This window comes from Drosophila suzukii, chromosome 3 (assembly GCF_043229965.1).
Source record: "Drosophila suzukii chromosome 3, CBGP_Dsuzu_IsoJpt1.0, whole genome shotgun sequence".
Taxonomy (NCBI): Eukaryota; Metazoa; Arthropoda; class Insecta; order Diptera; family Drosophilidae; genus Drosophila; species Drosophila suzukii.
In genome coordinates, this window is record NC_092082.1 from 29,888,093 (window position 1) to 29,903,450 (window position 15,358).

The 15,358-nt window shown below is 55.1% G+C and overlaps 2 protein-coding genes and 1 pseudogene across 2 annotated transcripts in view; 2 read left to right on the forward strand and 1 right to left on the reverse strand.

The window, feature by feature from the left end:
- The window catches only part of LOC139353044 (programmed cell death protein 6-like), a 101,647-nt gene that overhangs the window by 45,134 nt on the left and 41,155 nt on the right, over positions 1–15,358 (reverse strand). The window lies entirely within an intron of this gene.
- LOC139353292 (cytoplasmic polyadenylation element-binding protein-like) lies at positions 2,524–6,111 on the forward strand (annotated as a pseudogene).
- Positions 11,786–14,385, forward strand: LOC139353290 (translational regulator orb2-like). The gene has a single exon (XM_070997051.1). It carries the CDS (start codon positions 12,256–12,258, stop codon positions 14,368–14,370), a length of 2,115 nt encoding a protein of 704 aa, XP_070853152.1. The 5' UTR covers positions 11,786–12,255; the 3' UTR covers positions 14,371–14,385.

The window sequence follows — 15,358 nt, forward strand, 5'->3', positions numbered from 1 at the left end:
GTTGGTCCGGTGCTCGGCGTCGGTGGTGCCCACTGCTCCGGTCTGCCACGGGTCCTGGGGTCCAGCGGGCTCACCCGGGGACCACATTCTTCCCAGATCCGGGGTTCTTCCGTCGCTGCCGTCTCCTCCGCGGGTCCCTCCGGCCAGGTCCAGTCAACCGTCTGCTGTCGCCACCTTACCCCTTCGGCCACGAACGTCCGGGTGCTGTGGCTCACGTGGTCCGCCGGTATGTCTGTCCGGCGAGGACGCCCAATCGTCTGCCACTTCTTGCGGCGGGGTGCAGGGTTCGGGCGCATACCTCGGCGTAGGTGGGTACCCCGGGTTTTCCCACAGCTGCGTCTCCTCCTCCTCGGCCATCTCCTCCATCTCCTTCAACCGCCGCTCCTCGTCTCGCCTTCGCGCCTCGCACTTGCGCCGGAACTCCCACGTAGCCGCTGCCACAGCCTCGGCATGGCTAACGGGAGCCGGCTGGTCCTGGGGCGGCTCTTCACTGGAGGTATCCTTGGAATTTGTTCGTAGTATCCTTTGGGAATCCTTGCAGGTATCCTTGGACTCTTTCCGTAGTACCCTTTAGGAATCCTTGGACGTATCCTTTGACTCCTTTCGTAGAATCCTTTGGGAATCCTTGTGGGTATCCTTGGACTCCTTTCGTAGTATCCTTTGGGCATCCTTGGAGGTATCCTTGGGATCCTTTCGTAGTGTCCTTTGGTCATCCTTGGAGGTATCCTTGGACTCCCTTCGTAGTATCCTTTGGTCATCCTTGGAGGTATCCTTGGGATCCTTTCGTAGTATCTTTTGGTCATCCTTGGAGGTATCCTTGGACTCCTTTCGTAGTATCCTTTGGGCATCCTTGTAGGTATCCTTGGACTTTTAATGTTGTTTTGCATCTGTTGTGTCTGCTTGCTGTAGCCGCTCGCTTGTGTTTTCCGTTTGTTGCTGTTTCAGCTCGCTTACGTGGATGGTCCGCTCTTTCTTTGTGTTTATGTGTCGTATTTTGCAGATTACTGGTGACGCAAAACCTATGACTTGGTAAGGTCCGTCGTATCTTGGGGCAAATTTTGCTGCGAACCCCTCGGCCGCTTTTGATAAATGGTGTTCCTTGGCCCACACGACGTCACCCACCTTTGGCGTCCATTGCCTCCTCCTTAGGTTATAATGCCTAGCCTGGTCCTGGGATGCTTTCTCCAGGTTCCGCCTTACAATCTCGAAGATTTCCCTGAGTTTGTTAGCATTCTCTTCCGGGGTCTCTGTCGGTCGTCCGGTTCCTACGGTTTCTCTGTCGTATAGGGCGCTCGGTAGTCTTGGTTCTCTGCCTTGGGTAATGAACGACGGTGTGTAACCTGAGGATTCTGAAACGCTCGTGTTTACTGCCAGCATGATTTCTGGCCATTTTTCGTCCCAGTCTCTTTGGTTCTGCCCTGCGAACTGCGCAATCATTGTTTTCACCGTCCTATTGGCTCTCTCAGTCGGGTTCTCCTGTGGGGTGTATGGAGCTGTGAACTGTTGCCTGGCTCCCATTTCGGCCAGGAAACTCTTGAAGGTTTTGCTGGTAAACTGGACTCCGTTGTCCGTTATGACTATTTTGGGGACCCCATACCTCGCGATTATGCGTTATTTAAAAGCTTTCTTTAGGGATTCGGCCGTCGCGCTTCGCAGCGGCACCAACTCAGTCCACTTGGAGAACCTGTCTATCAATACCAGCAGCATTTGGTTGCCGTGCTTCGAACGCGGCAGGGGTCCGACGAAGTCCGCACATACCGTAGCCCATGGTTCCTCTGGCACCTGCGTAAGCATTTTCCCAGCCATTTGCTTCTGATTCGGCTTGAACCTCATGCATGTCTCGCATGCTCGCACGTGGGCTCGGGCGTCTCTGTTCATTCCTGGCCAGTAGTACCGGGCTGCCAGACGTGCTATTGTCTTTCGGCTTCCTACATGGCCAGCCGCCGGTGAGTCGTGGTTCTCCTTCAGCACCGTTTCCCGTAGAGCTTTCGGGACGCACATCTTCCATGTTGCAACATCTTCGCTGCCCGCTCTATGAGGTATATTCCTGTACAGGGTGTTACCCTCCATCACGTAGTCTGGATACTTTTGCGGCTGGGTCCTTATCTTTTCGCGCATTTCCAGAATCCAGCTGCATGCTGCAGAAGCTTCCGTCGCCGACGTCTCCTTGATCCCTCGAAGCGTTTCCGGCAGTGGCTGCCTTGACAAAGCGTCTGCCACCACGTTGAGTTGCCCTTTCCTGTACGCTATTTCGAAGTCGTACTGCTGCAACTCCAGGGCCCATCTGGTGATCCTCCCTGAAGGGCTCTCTATGCTGTTGAGCCACTTCAATGCCATGTGGTCGGTTACTACTCTAAAGTGGTAACCTTCCAGATACGGCTTGAGCTTTCGGATTGCCCAGACGATTGCCAAGCACTCCTTCTCGGTAGTTGAGTAATTTAACGCTCAAGTGCGTACGCGTGTGTTTTCCTTAAACTCCAGTGATTCGGAAACTACAAAGAGGTGTGCGTACATATTATTAATTCAAGCCGATGCCGATGATATTTTCAGGACCTTCGAAATTTGCATCGTTGACGAGGCGGAATAATGAATCGATGACTATTTGCTGCTGATACGGCCACATCTGCCAGCTGTCTTGGGTCCCCTGCGACCGCTCGCCCCCTCTCGCTCGCTCACTCGTCCCGTTATCCTGTGGAGCCCCGAGCGGCGAGCAACAACAACAACACAAACCCAGACTCCAACCGGAAGGCCTGCGCAGGAGAGAGACAGAGAGAGTGAGAGAGAGAGAGACACTGCGCGAGAGGACTCTCCGCCGGCTGGGGAAGAGGAAGAGAAGAAGGAAAGGAGAGAGCGCAAGGACGAGAGGCGGAAGTGGTGACATCTGTTTTGCCGCTTTGTCAGCGGATGCTGCTCCTGCCGCTCCTGCCGAACACGAACGAACGCGCACGAGCACGAACGAACAGGGAGCACAACGTGAACAAGTGTGGAAATTGGAATTTTTATTCAAAACAATGCCCCTGCTGCAACAGTACGACACCCCTGATTGCTCTGGTTCTGGTGGCAACATGCGAGCCCTGAGCGGAGGCTCCACCTCGGAGCTGTTGCAGAAACACTCGATCAGCTCCTACCTGGATCACCATCAGCAGCAGCAACAGCAGCATCAGCTGCAACTGCAACACCACCAACAGCAGCAACTGCAACACAATCTGCTGGACAGATGCAACGACGATGGATTGATATCCTTCATTAACGATCCAATCACACTGAACGGCAGCAGTTCCAATGGAGTGGTCGGTATTGGCCAGAGCCCCTCAACTTTGGTAGGAGGAGGAGGAAGTGGAAGCGGAGGAGCACCAGGAGTTGCAGCAAGCGGTGCTGCAACAACGGGAGTGGGAGGAGCCGGATCTGGAGGAGCATTACCACCTGGGCCAGGAGTCGGATCGGGCCAGGGAGGAGGAGTCGTGGGACCAACTACCGCCACGGGCAACCCATCCGCCAGCTTCGGTGGCAACGGCAGCGGCAGCGACGTCAATAATCTGCTGCTCGCCAGTGCGGCCGCAGCCGCTGCTGCTGCTGCTGCCGCCGGTGATGGCGTCCAACTGTCCGCCAATGCGGCGGTCTACGCTCCACTGACGCCCAGCTCGACCCAGTCGTCGGCCTCGCCGGGCACCAAGTCCAGTTTTGACTACTTCCAGTTTGAAAATGTTGCACAAAGTAACCCACTTAAGGCTTTCCAAAGAACAAACATCAGCTTCGATTGCTCTGCACCCTTATCGCCAAGTACGCCTACATCTATTTACAATCGCTCCTTTCACAGTTCAGCTTTAGTCAGCGATAGCAGTAACTCCTCAAGCGGCAACGGCCTCTCCATGGACTCGATCAACATGCTCTACCACCAGCAGCAGCAACAACTGCAGCCCCAGCAGCAGGGATACTCTAACCTAGAGTCCTCCATGGGCAGCGGATTGGGTCTCAGCCTAGCAAACGCTTCCACGCGCTCAAACTCACCAGAGAGCCAGAACAGCGGCCAGTCGATGAACGAGCCAAACCTACTGGACATGATTAATCTGCTGTCTGTGAATAGCAACAAACTAGCCTCCATGCAGCAGCAGCAGCAGCAACATCACCACCAACAACAGCAACAGCATCAGCAGCAACAGCAGCAGCAGCAACATCAGCTGCAGCAGCAGTACGCCCACCTGAACAGGAACTACGAGCAGCAGATGGCCGCCAATGGAGGTGGCCAACAGCACGGTTTCGAACACAACGGCGTGGGAGTGGCCAGCGGAAGCAACGACAACTGCCTCAGCCAGTACACCCTGGAAAACCTCGCCAGCGTGGACATGGAGCTGGCCAAACTGCAAAATCTGCAGCGCATCAATACGTTAAAGCTACTGCAGGCCCAAAAGCAGCAGATGCCTCTGATCAATCAGTTGTTGCAGAGTTATGCCGGGAGCACGATGAGCAGTGTCCCGGGAACCAATCTCGGTAGCTTGATGAGTACGGCCGGAGCGTCCATCGTGTCGGATATGACGGGAAACGGTGGTGGCAATGGCTCCACCAACGATGGCCACCTGGATCGCGTGGCAAAGTTCCATAGGAGTTCCATAGGCACCAAGTCCAGTTTTGACTACTTCCAGTTTGAAAATGTTGCACAAAGTAACCCACTTAAGGCTTTCCAAAGAACAAACATCAGCTTCGATTGCTCTGCACCCTTATCGCCAAGTACGCCTACATCTATTTACAATCGCTCCTTTCACAGTTCAGCTTTAGTCAGCGATAGCAGTAACTCCTCAAGCGGCAACGGCCTCTCCATGGACTCGATCAACATGCTCTACCACCAGCAGCAGCAACAACTGCAGCCCCAGCAGCAGGGATACTCTAACCTAGAGTCCTCCATGGGCAGCGGATTGGGTCTCAGCCTAGCAAACGCTTCCACGCGCTCAAACTCACCAGAGAGCCAGAACAGCGGCCAGTCGATGAACGAGCCAAACCTACTGGACATGATTAATCTGCTGTCTGTGAATAGCAACAAACTAGCCTCCATGCAGCAGCAGCAGCAGCAACATCACCACCAACAACAGCAACAGCATCAGCAGCAACAGCAGCAGCAGCAACATCAGCTGCAGCAGCAGTACGCCCACCTGAACAGGAACTACGAGCAGCAGATGGCCGCCAATGGAGGTGGCCAACAGCACGGTTTCGAACACAACGGCGTGGGAGTGGCCAGCGGAAGCAACGACAACTGCCTCAGCCAGTACACCCTGGAAAACCTCGCCAGCGTGGACATGGAGCTGGCCAAACTGCAAAATCTGCAGCGCATCAATACGTTAAAGCTACTGCAGGCCCAAACGCAGCAGATGCCTCTGATCAATCAGTTGTTGCAGAGTTATGCCGGGAGCACGATGAGCAGTGTCCCGGGAACCAATCTCGGTAGCTTGATGAGTACGGCCGGAGCGTCCATCGTGTCGGATATGACGGGAAACGGTGGTGGCAATGGCTCCACCAACGATGGCCACCTGGATCGCGTGGCAAAGTTCCATAGGAGCTCAGCAGCCCTGTGCGATGCACCTGGAGCGGTCAGCTGCCGCCACGTTCGCACCGTATGCTCAACTATTCTCCCAAGGTCTTCCTCGGCGGCATTCCGTGGGACATTAGTGAGCAGTCGCTCATCCAGATCTTCAAGCCGTTTGGATCCATCAAAGTGGAGTGGCCCGGCAAGGAGCAGCAGGCTGCGCAGCCCAAGGGCTATGTTTACATCATCTTTGAATCGGACAAGCAGGTTAAGGCCTTACTCTCGGCCTGTGTGGTTCAGGTGGATGACTCGCAAAGTGGCAGTAACTACTTCTTCAAAATCTCTTCACGTCGCATCAAGTCCAAGGATGTTGAGGTCATTCCCTGGATAATTGCCTCCTTTTGTAGGTTGTCAACGCTCAGGCTTGCCACTAAGTTGTCCCCTTCGGCGGTTGTTAACGTGATGCTGGGGCCGGCTTTGTCGTGGTATGTGGCTTCCAAATCGGCCCAGATGTCAACGAGTTGTGGGTCATTATCCGTTTCTGAGTAATACTCGGATAATGCTTTTCTCATGTCCTCTAATCTGCCGTCCAGGGTGACATTAAGCCTCTGTGCGACATTGGCGAAATCCTCCTTTTTAAGTCGGTAGATCCACTTCCCCATTCTGTTTAAATTGCTTTCACTGCTGGGACAATCACGTTGGGCGCCAGATGTAGCGAACTTATTTTTATGGTCTGCTCGCTACGAGATTCGTGCGGCTAGCTCAGTATATTGTGTGTTCGTCCCACCAAATTTATATTAACGTAACCGCCCAGTAGCTCAGTGAGAAAGCATAGAATTCACGGGTTCGTATTGGGTTTTATTGCGGGTATATTATTACAAGTGTCTTAGTCGCTTGGTTGGCCTTGACTCGTTGCTTGTGACCCTCGGTGCTTCCGACGGCCCTGATTGACTCGACGACCTCTCGCCTTGACGACTCGGTGCTCCAGTCCTGTAGCTCCCTGAAGATACTCGCAGCTCCCTGAAGATCCTCGCCGCTCCCTGACGATCCTCGCAGCTCCCTGAAGACGCTCGCTCGCTGCTCACTTGTCACGCGTGGCTTGGTGACTGCTGGTAACGACTCGGAATCGCGAGGGGTATCGGCCGTACGGGCTTAGGGAAGCGTCACCGTTCTCAGACTAGGGTGAACAGAAGCTGCGCTCTCCAGGATCGCTCCTTTCGACACACCGCCGCCTGTCCCTTGCTCTGTCCCGGATGGTCCCACTGGGTTTCTGGTCAGCCCGCGCGGACAGTCAAGGCGGAACGCCAGGAAGCTGCCTCGCGCCTTACTTCGCTTCCACGCCTAGTGTAAACGAACGTTCCACCCTAGCCTCACCCTTTTGCCTTTTGTCCGGGACGTTTCCGTGTGGCTTTTGGTACTCGGGGTTCGGGCACGCCGCTCCGGGACCTCGCAAGTCGAATCCGTAGGGCTCTCCTGGATAATTCCACTCGAGACCGTACCGATCGACCGCTCTCCCTTCTGGCTTGTTATACTCGTGGTTCGGGCACGCCGCTCCGGGACCTCGCAAGTCGAATCCGTAGGACTCTCCTGGACAATTCCACTCGAGACCTTACCGATCGACCGCTCTCCCTTCTGGCTTGTTATACTCTTTCCAGGCGTAACGCCAGGACTTTGTGGACCGGGTTAATCGACCGCCTTGACCTAGCCGTGTGATGCCCTCTGGATCTCAGCTACCTGCGTCTCAATTCGGAGATTCCTGGTATCCCAATCCCGAACGTCTCGACGTAGCAATCTCGCTCCTTGTAGGCTCCCACGGCGCTGCTTCTCTGGCGACTCGACTTGCTGCTGCTCCCTTGTAGATTATCTGGTTGTTTGATTGTTCACTTTGGTATCTGAGTGATCTTGACGGTTTGACTCCTTGTGATCGACTGATGCAGCTGCCAGCGCTCTGCGGCCTTATATAGGGCCTCCGGGAACCGTTATTTCCCTCTTGCGCACGGCCCGCTGGATCTCTCCACTCTGGGTCCAAAGTCCGTGCCTCCTGGATGACTCACTTGTCGTTCCCGTACCGCTTCCAATCGATGCTCCGCCCACTGCTGCCATCCCGCTGATTCCCGTGATGCTTGTGGCACGCCTGTGTGCCGCTCCACCGCCGAGATGTGGCATTTCCTCTCCCGGTCCAAAGTTCACGGGAGAGTCCAAAGTCCGGTGGAGTTCCGTTACCCGCTTTTGCACACGGCACTCTTGCCTTGCCCGCGAAGTCTCCACTCTCTCTCGATCTCCATCCTTGGTCTCCAAACTCTCTCGCTCTCCTTCATTGGTCTCCAAACTCTCTCGCTCTCCTTTGTTGGTCTCCAAACTCTCTCGCTCTCCTTCATTGGTCTCCAAACTCTCTCGCTCTCCTCGCCGCGCCGTTACTACGCGAATTCGCCGCGTATCTGGCAAGCGGCCGGCCATCTGCTGCTGTTTCTATTTGTGGGGAGTTATTCAACTCCTCACATTCCCCCCTTACTTCGGGAAACATTTTAAACTTGTTCCTACTCTCCGGCGTTTTCTTGTTTATCCTAGCCTTCGAGTCCTTGTGAATCCCGCGGCGCTCCCTCGTTGCTCCATCGATACTCCCACGACGCTCTTAACTCCGTTGAGTTTCTACAGCGCTGGCCATCCTCCTCGTAGCAACTTGAATCTCCCGCGCCGATATCTTTCCTGACTCCACTGGGACATCGATACTCGTGTGCTATCGATCCCCAGCTCGCTGCTCATCGCTGCGTTCTACTCCTTTTCTTTGCTTCCTCCGCCTGGTCACACCATTCGTGTGTGATCGATGTGCGATATCGATATCGACGGTGCGGTGTTGCCACCTGCTCGTTGCGATATTTCCACCTTTGGCCGATATTACCATTTGACGTGTACCCATCGATCGCACTTTCATCTAGTGCCAATCGATCGCCTATCGAGGCGCCCCCTTCCCTGGCTCATGGTGATTTTGCAACTTTCTAGGTAAGTTTTCGCATTCCCTCACTCCTTTCTATTTCATCCTTTCTCTCTCCACACGACCTCTCTCGCCTCTCGTCTCTCTCTCTCGCCCTTCAATCGTCCTCAGCCTGCTGAGCCTGGCTTTACGCTGGCAACACTCGAAAGCTGGTGCGGAGAGGACTTCGCATTTGCTTCGCTGCAGGTAAGTATTTTGGTGTCGCTTGGCTGCTTCCTGTATTAATCCAATATTGATTTCAGGACGCTGAAGCTGCCATGTATGCCCCTTACTTCTGGCCCCTGTTTCAGCCGCGTTTCCCGTTCTATGCCGGTTTTTTTTTTTTTTTAACTCTGTTTTTCGTGTTATTTAACTTTTATTTCTGCTCCTCGAACACTCTCATGCCCGCCAGCCCCAACCGGACGCGGAACGCGCGCCTCTCTCTCCACACGCGCACGCTGCGCCTGCCGCCCAGGATGCGAGCCTCCTGTACCCCCGGTGTCTCCGCGATCCCTTCGGGCCACTCCGTCTCCGCGATTTCTCGCCATCGCTGGCCTTCCGGCGCCGACACCGTCCGCGACAACTTCGGCCGGGCCACCACCTCGGACACTTCGGGCGCCGAGTCCTGCCGCTTGAGCGGAGGACGGCCGTTTTCCACGGGCTCAGGCCACACCCAGGGTCCTCGCTCCAGAGGCTCCGCGGTTACTGCGCTCCCGGTAGGCGTCGGCGTCGTTGGTCCGGTGCTCGGCGTCGGTGGTGCCCACTGCTCCGGTCTGCCACGGGTCCTGGGGTCCAGCGGGCTCACCCGGGGACCACATTCTTCCCAGATCCGGGGTTCTTCCGTCGCTGCCGTCTCCTCCGCGGGTCCCTCCGGCCAGGTCCAGACAACCGTCTGCTGTCGCCACCTTACCCCTTCGGCCACGAACGTCCGGGTGCTGTGGCTCACGTGGTCCGCCGGTATGTCTGTCCGGCGAGGACGCCCAATCGTCTGCCACTTCTTGCGGCGGGGTGCAGGGTTCGGGCGCATACCTCGGCGTAGGTGGGTACCCCGGGTTTTCCCACAGCTGCGTCTCCTCCTCCTCGGCCATCCGTAGTTGGGCCTGCCACTCCGGCGTCTCCTCCATCTCCTTCAACCGCCGCTCCTCGTCTCGCCTTCGCGCCTCGCACTTGCGCCGGAACTCCCACGTAGCCGCTGCCACAGCCTCGGCATGGCTAACGGGAGCCGGCTGGTCCTGGGGCGGCTCTTCACTGGAGGTATCCTTGGAATTTGTTCGTAGTATCCTTTGGGAATCCTTGCAGGTATCCTTGGACTCTTTCCGTAGTACCCTTTAGGAATCCTTGGACGTATCCTTTGACTCCTTTCGTAGAATCCTTTGGGAATCCTTGTGGGTATCCTTGGACTCCTTTCGTAGTATCCTTTGGGCATCCTTGGAGGTATCCTTGGGATCCTTTCGTAGTGTCCTTTGGTCATCCTTGGAGGTATCCTTGGACTCCCTTCGTAGTATCCTTTGGTCATCCTTGGAGGTATCCTTGGGATCCTTTCGTAGTATCTTTTGGTCATCCTTGGAGGTATCCTTGGACTCCTTTCGTAGTATCCTTTGGGCATCCTTGTAGGTATCCTTGGACTTTTAATGTTGTTTTGCATCTGTTGTGTCTGCTTGCTGTAGCCGCTCGCTTGTGTTTTCCGTTTGTTGCTGTTTCAGCTCGCTTACGTGGATGGTCCGCTCTTTCTTTGTGTTTATGTGTCGTATTTTGCAGATTACTGGTGACGCAAAACCTATGACTTGGTAAGGTCCGTCGTATCTTGGGGCAAATTTTGCTGCGAACCCCTCGGCCGCTTTTGATAAATGGTGTTCCTTGGCCCACACGACGTCACCCACCTTTGGCGTCCATTGCCTCCTCCTTAGGTTATAATGCCTAGCCTGGTCCTGGGATGCTTTCTCCAGGTTCCGCCTTACAATCTCGAAGATTTCCCTGAGTTTGTTAGCATTCTCTTCCGGGGTCTCTGTCGGTCGTCCGGTTCCTACGGTTTCTCTGTCGTATAGGGCGCTCGGTAGTCTTGGTTCTCTGCCTTGGGTAATGAACGACGGTGTGTAACCTGAGGATTCTGAAACGCTCGTGTTTACTGCCAGCATGATTTCTGGCCATTTTTCGTCCCAGTCTCTTTGGTTCTGCCCTGCGAACTGCGCAATCATTGTTTTCACCGTCCTATTGGCTCTCTCAGTCGGGTTCTCCTGTGGGGTGTATGGAGCTGTGAACTGTTGCCTGGCTCCCATTTCGGCCAGGAAACTCTTGAAGGTTTTGCTGGTAAACTGGACTCCGTTGTCCGTTATGACTATTTTGGGGACCCCATACCTCGCGATTATGCGTTATTTAAAAGCTTTCTTTAGGGATTCGGCCGTCGCGCTTCGCAGCGGCACCAACTCAGTCCACTTGGAGAACCTGTCTATCAATACCAGCAGCATTTGGTTGCCGTGCTTCGAACGCGGCAGGGGTCCGACGAAGTCCGCACATACCGTAGCCCATGGTTCCTCTGGCACCTGCGTAAGCATTTTCCCAGCCATTTGCATCTGATTCGGCTTGAACCTCATGCATGTCTCGCATGCTCGCACGTGGGCTCGGGCGTCTCTGTGCATTCCTGGCCAGTAGTACCGGGCTGCCAGACGTGCTATTGTCTTTCGGCTTCCTACATGGCCAGCCGCCGGTGAGTCGTGGTTCTCCTTCAGCACCGTTTCCCGTAGAGCTTTCGGGACGCACATCTTCCATGTTGCAACATCTTCGCTGCCCGCTCTATGAGGTATATTCCTGTACAGGGTGTTACCCTCCATCACGTAGTCTGGATACTTTTGCGGCTGGGTCCTTATCTTTTCGCGCATTTCCAGAATCCAGCTGCATGCTGCAGAAGCTTCCGTCGCCGACGTCTCCTTGATCCCTCGAAGCGTTTCCGGCAGTGGCTGCCTTGACAAAGCGTCTGCCACCACGTTGAGTTGCCCTTTCCTGTACGCTATTTCGAAGTCGTACTGCTGCAACTCCAGGGCCCATCTGGTGATCCTCCCTGAAGGGCTCTCTATGCTGTTGAGCCACTTCAATGCCATGTGGTCGGTTACTACTCTAAAGTGGTAACCTTCCAGATACGGCTTGAGCTTTCGGATTGCCCAGACGATTGCCAAGCACTCCTTCTCGGTAGTTGAGTAATTTAACGCTCAAGTGCGTACGCGTGTGTTTTCTTTAAACTCCAGTGATTCGGAAACTACAAAGAGGTGTGCGTACATATTATTAATTCAAGCCGATGCCGATGATATTTTCAGGACCTTCGAAATTTGCATCGTTGACGAGGCGGAATAATGAATCGATGACTATTTGCTGCTGATACGGCCACATCTGCCAGCTGTCTTGGGTCCCCTGCGACCGCTCGCCCCCTCTCGCTCGCTCACTCGTCCCGTTATCCTGTGGAGCCCCGAGCGGCGAGCAACAACAACAACACAAACCCAGACTCCAACCGGAAGGCCTGCGCAGGAGAGAGACAGAGAGAGTGAGAGAGAGAGAGACACTGCGCGAGAGGACTCTCCGCCGGCTGGGGAAGAGGAAGAGAAGAAGGAAAGGAGAGAGCGCAAGGACGAGAGGCGGAAGTGGTGACATCTGTTTTGCCGCTTTGTCAGCGGATGCTGCTCCTGCCGCTCCTGCCGAACACGAACGAACGCGCACGAGCACGAACGAACAGGGAGCACAACGTGAACAAGTGTGGAAATTGGAATTTTTATTCAAAACAATGCCCCTGCTGCAACAGTACGACACCCCTGATTGCTCTGGTTCTGGTGGCAACATGCGAGCCCTGAGCGGAGGCTCCACCTCGGAGCTGTTGCAGAAACACTCGATCAGCTCCTACCTGGATCACCATCAGCAGCAGCAACAGCAGCATCAGCTGCAACTGCAACACCACCAACAGCAGCAACTGCAACACAATCTGCTGGACAGATGCAACGACGATGGATTGATATCCTTCATTAACGATCCAATCACACTGAACGGCAGCAGTTCCAATGGAGTGGTCGGTATTGGCCAGAGCCCCTCAACTTTGGTAGGAGGAGGAGGAAGTGGAAGCGGAGGAGCACCAGGAGTTGCAGCAAGCGGTGCTGCAACAACGGGAGTGGGAGGAGCCGGATCTGGAGGAGCATTACCACCTGGGCCAGGAGTCGGATCGGGCCAGGGAGGAGGAGTCGTGGGACCAACTACCGCCACGGGCAACCCATCCGCCAGCTTCGGTGGCAACGGCAGCGGCAGCGACGTCAATAATCTGCTGCTCGCCAGTGCGGCCGCAGCCGCTGCTGCTGCTGCTGCCGCCGGTGATGGCGTCCAACTGTCCGCCAATGCGGCGGTCTACGCTCCACTGACGCCCAGCTCGACCCAGTCGTCGGCCTCGCCGGGCACCAAGTCCAGTTTTGACTACTTCCAGTTTGAAAATGTTGCACAAAGTAACCCACTTAAGGCTTTCCAAAGAACAAACATCAGCTTCGATTGCTCTGCACCCTTATCGCCAAGTACGCCTACATCTATTTACAATCGCTCCTTTCACAGTTCAGCTTTAGTCAGCGATAGCAGTAACTCCTCAAGCGGCAACGGCCTCTCCATGGACTCGATCAACATGCTCTACCACCAGCAGCAGCAACAACTGCAGCCCCAGCAGCAGGGATACTCTAACCTAGAGTCCTCCATGGGCAGCGGATTGGGTCTCAGCCTAGCAAACGCTTCCACGCGCTCAAACTCACCAGAGAGCCAGAACAGCGGCCAGTCGATGAACGAGCCAAACCTACTGGACATGATTAATCTGCTGTCTGTGAATAGCAACAAACTAGCCTCCATGCAGCAGCAGCAGCAGCAACATCACCACCAACAACAGCAACAGCATCAGCAGCAACAGCAGCAGCAGCAACATCAGCTGCAGCAGCAGTACGCCCACCTGAACAGGAACTACGAGCAGCAGATGGCCGCCAATGGAGGTGGCCAACAGCACGGTTTCGAACACAACGGCGTGGGAGTGGCCAGCGGAAGCAACGACAACTGCCTCAGCCAGTACACCCTGGAAAACCTCGCCAGCGTGGACATGGAGCTGGCCAAACTGCAAAATCTGCAGCGCATCAATACGTTAAAGCTACTGCAGGCCCAAACGCAGCAGATGCCTCTGATCAATCAGTTGTTGCAGAGTTATGCCGGGAGCACGATGAGCAGTGTCCCGGGACCCAATCTCGGTAGCTTGATGAGTACGGCCGGAGCGTCCATCGTGTCGGATATGACGGGAAACGGTGGTGGCAATGGCTCCACCAACGATGGCCACCTGGATCGCGTGGCAAAGTTCCATAGGAGCTCAGCAGCCCTGTGCGATGCCACCTGCACCTGGAGCGGTCAGCTGCCGCCACGTTCGCACCGTATGCTCAACTATTCTCCCAAGGTCTTCCTCGGCGGCATTCCGTGGGACATTAGTGAGCAGTCGCTCATCCAGATCTTCAAGCCGTTTGGATCCATCAAAGTGGAGTGGCCCGGCAAGGAGCAGCAGGCTGCGCAGCCCAAGGGCTATGTTTACATCATCTTTGAATCGGACAAGCAGGTTAAGGCCTTACTCTCGGCCTGTGTGGTTCAGGTGGATGACTCGCAAAGTGGCAGTAACTACTTCTTCAAAATCTCTTCACGTCGCATCAAGTCCAAGGATGTTGAGGTCATTCCCTGGATAATTGCCTCCTTTTGTAGGTTGTCAACGCTCAGGCTTGCCACTAAGTTGTCCCCTTCGGCGGTTGTTAACGTGATGCTGGGGCCGGCTTTGTCGTGGTATGTGGCTTCCAAATCGGCCCAGATGTCAACGAGTTGTGGGTCATTATCCGTTTCTGAGTAATACTCGGATAATGCTTTTCTCATGTCCTCTAATCTGCCGTCCAGGGTGACATTAAGCCTCTGTGCGACATTGGCGAAATCCTCCTTTTTAAGTCGGTAGATCCACTTCCCCATTCTGTTTAAATTGCTTTCACTGCTGGGACAATCACGTTGGGCGCCAGATGTAGCGAACTTATTTTTATGGTCTGCTCGCTACGAGATTCGTGCGGCTAGCTCAGTATATTGTGTGTTCGTCCCACCAAATTTATATTAACGTAACCGCCCAGTAGCTCAGTGAGAAAGCATAGAATTCACGGGTTCGTATTGGGTTTTATTGCGGGTATATTATTACAAGTGTCTTAGTCGCTTGGTTGGCCTTGACTCGTTGCTTGTGACCCTCGGTGCTTCCGACGGCCCTGATTGACTCGACGACCTCTCGCCTTGACGACTCGGTGCTCCAGTCCTGTAGCTCCCTGAAGATACTCGCAGCTCCCTGAAGATCCTCGCCGCTCCCTGACGATCCTCGCAGCTCCCTGAAGACGCTCGCTCGCTGCTCACTTGTCACGCGTGGCTTGGTGACTGCTGGTAACGACTCGGAATCGCGAGGGGTATCGGCCGTACGGGCTTAGGGAAGCGTCACCGTTCTCAGACTAGGGTGAACAGAAGCTGCGCTCTCCAGGATCGCTCCTTTCGACACACCGCCGCCTGTCCCTTGCTCTGTCCCGGATGGTCCCACTGGGTTTCTGGTCAGCCCGCGCGGACAGTCAAGGCGGAACGCCAGGAAGCTGCCTCGCGCCTTACTTCGCTTCCACGCCTAGTGTAAACGAACGTTCCACCCTAGCCTCACCCTTTTGCCTTTTGTCCGGGACGTTTCCGTGTGGCTTTTGGTACTCGGGGTTCGGGCACGCCGCTCCGGGACCTCGCAAGTCGAATCCGTAGGGCTCTCCTGGATAATTCCACTCGAGACCGTACCGATCGACCGCTCTCCCTTCTGGCTTGTTATACTTGTG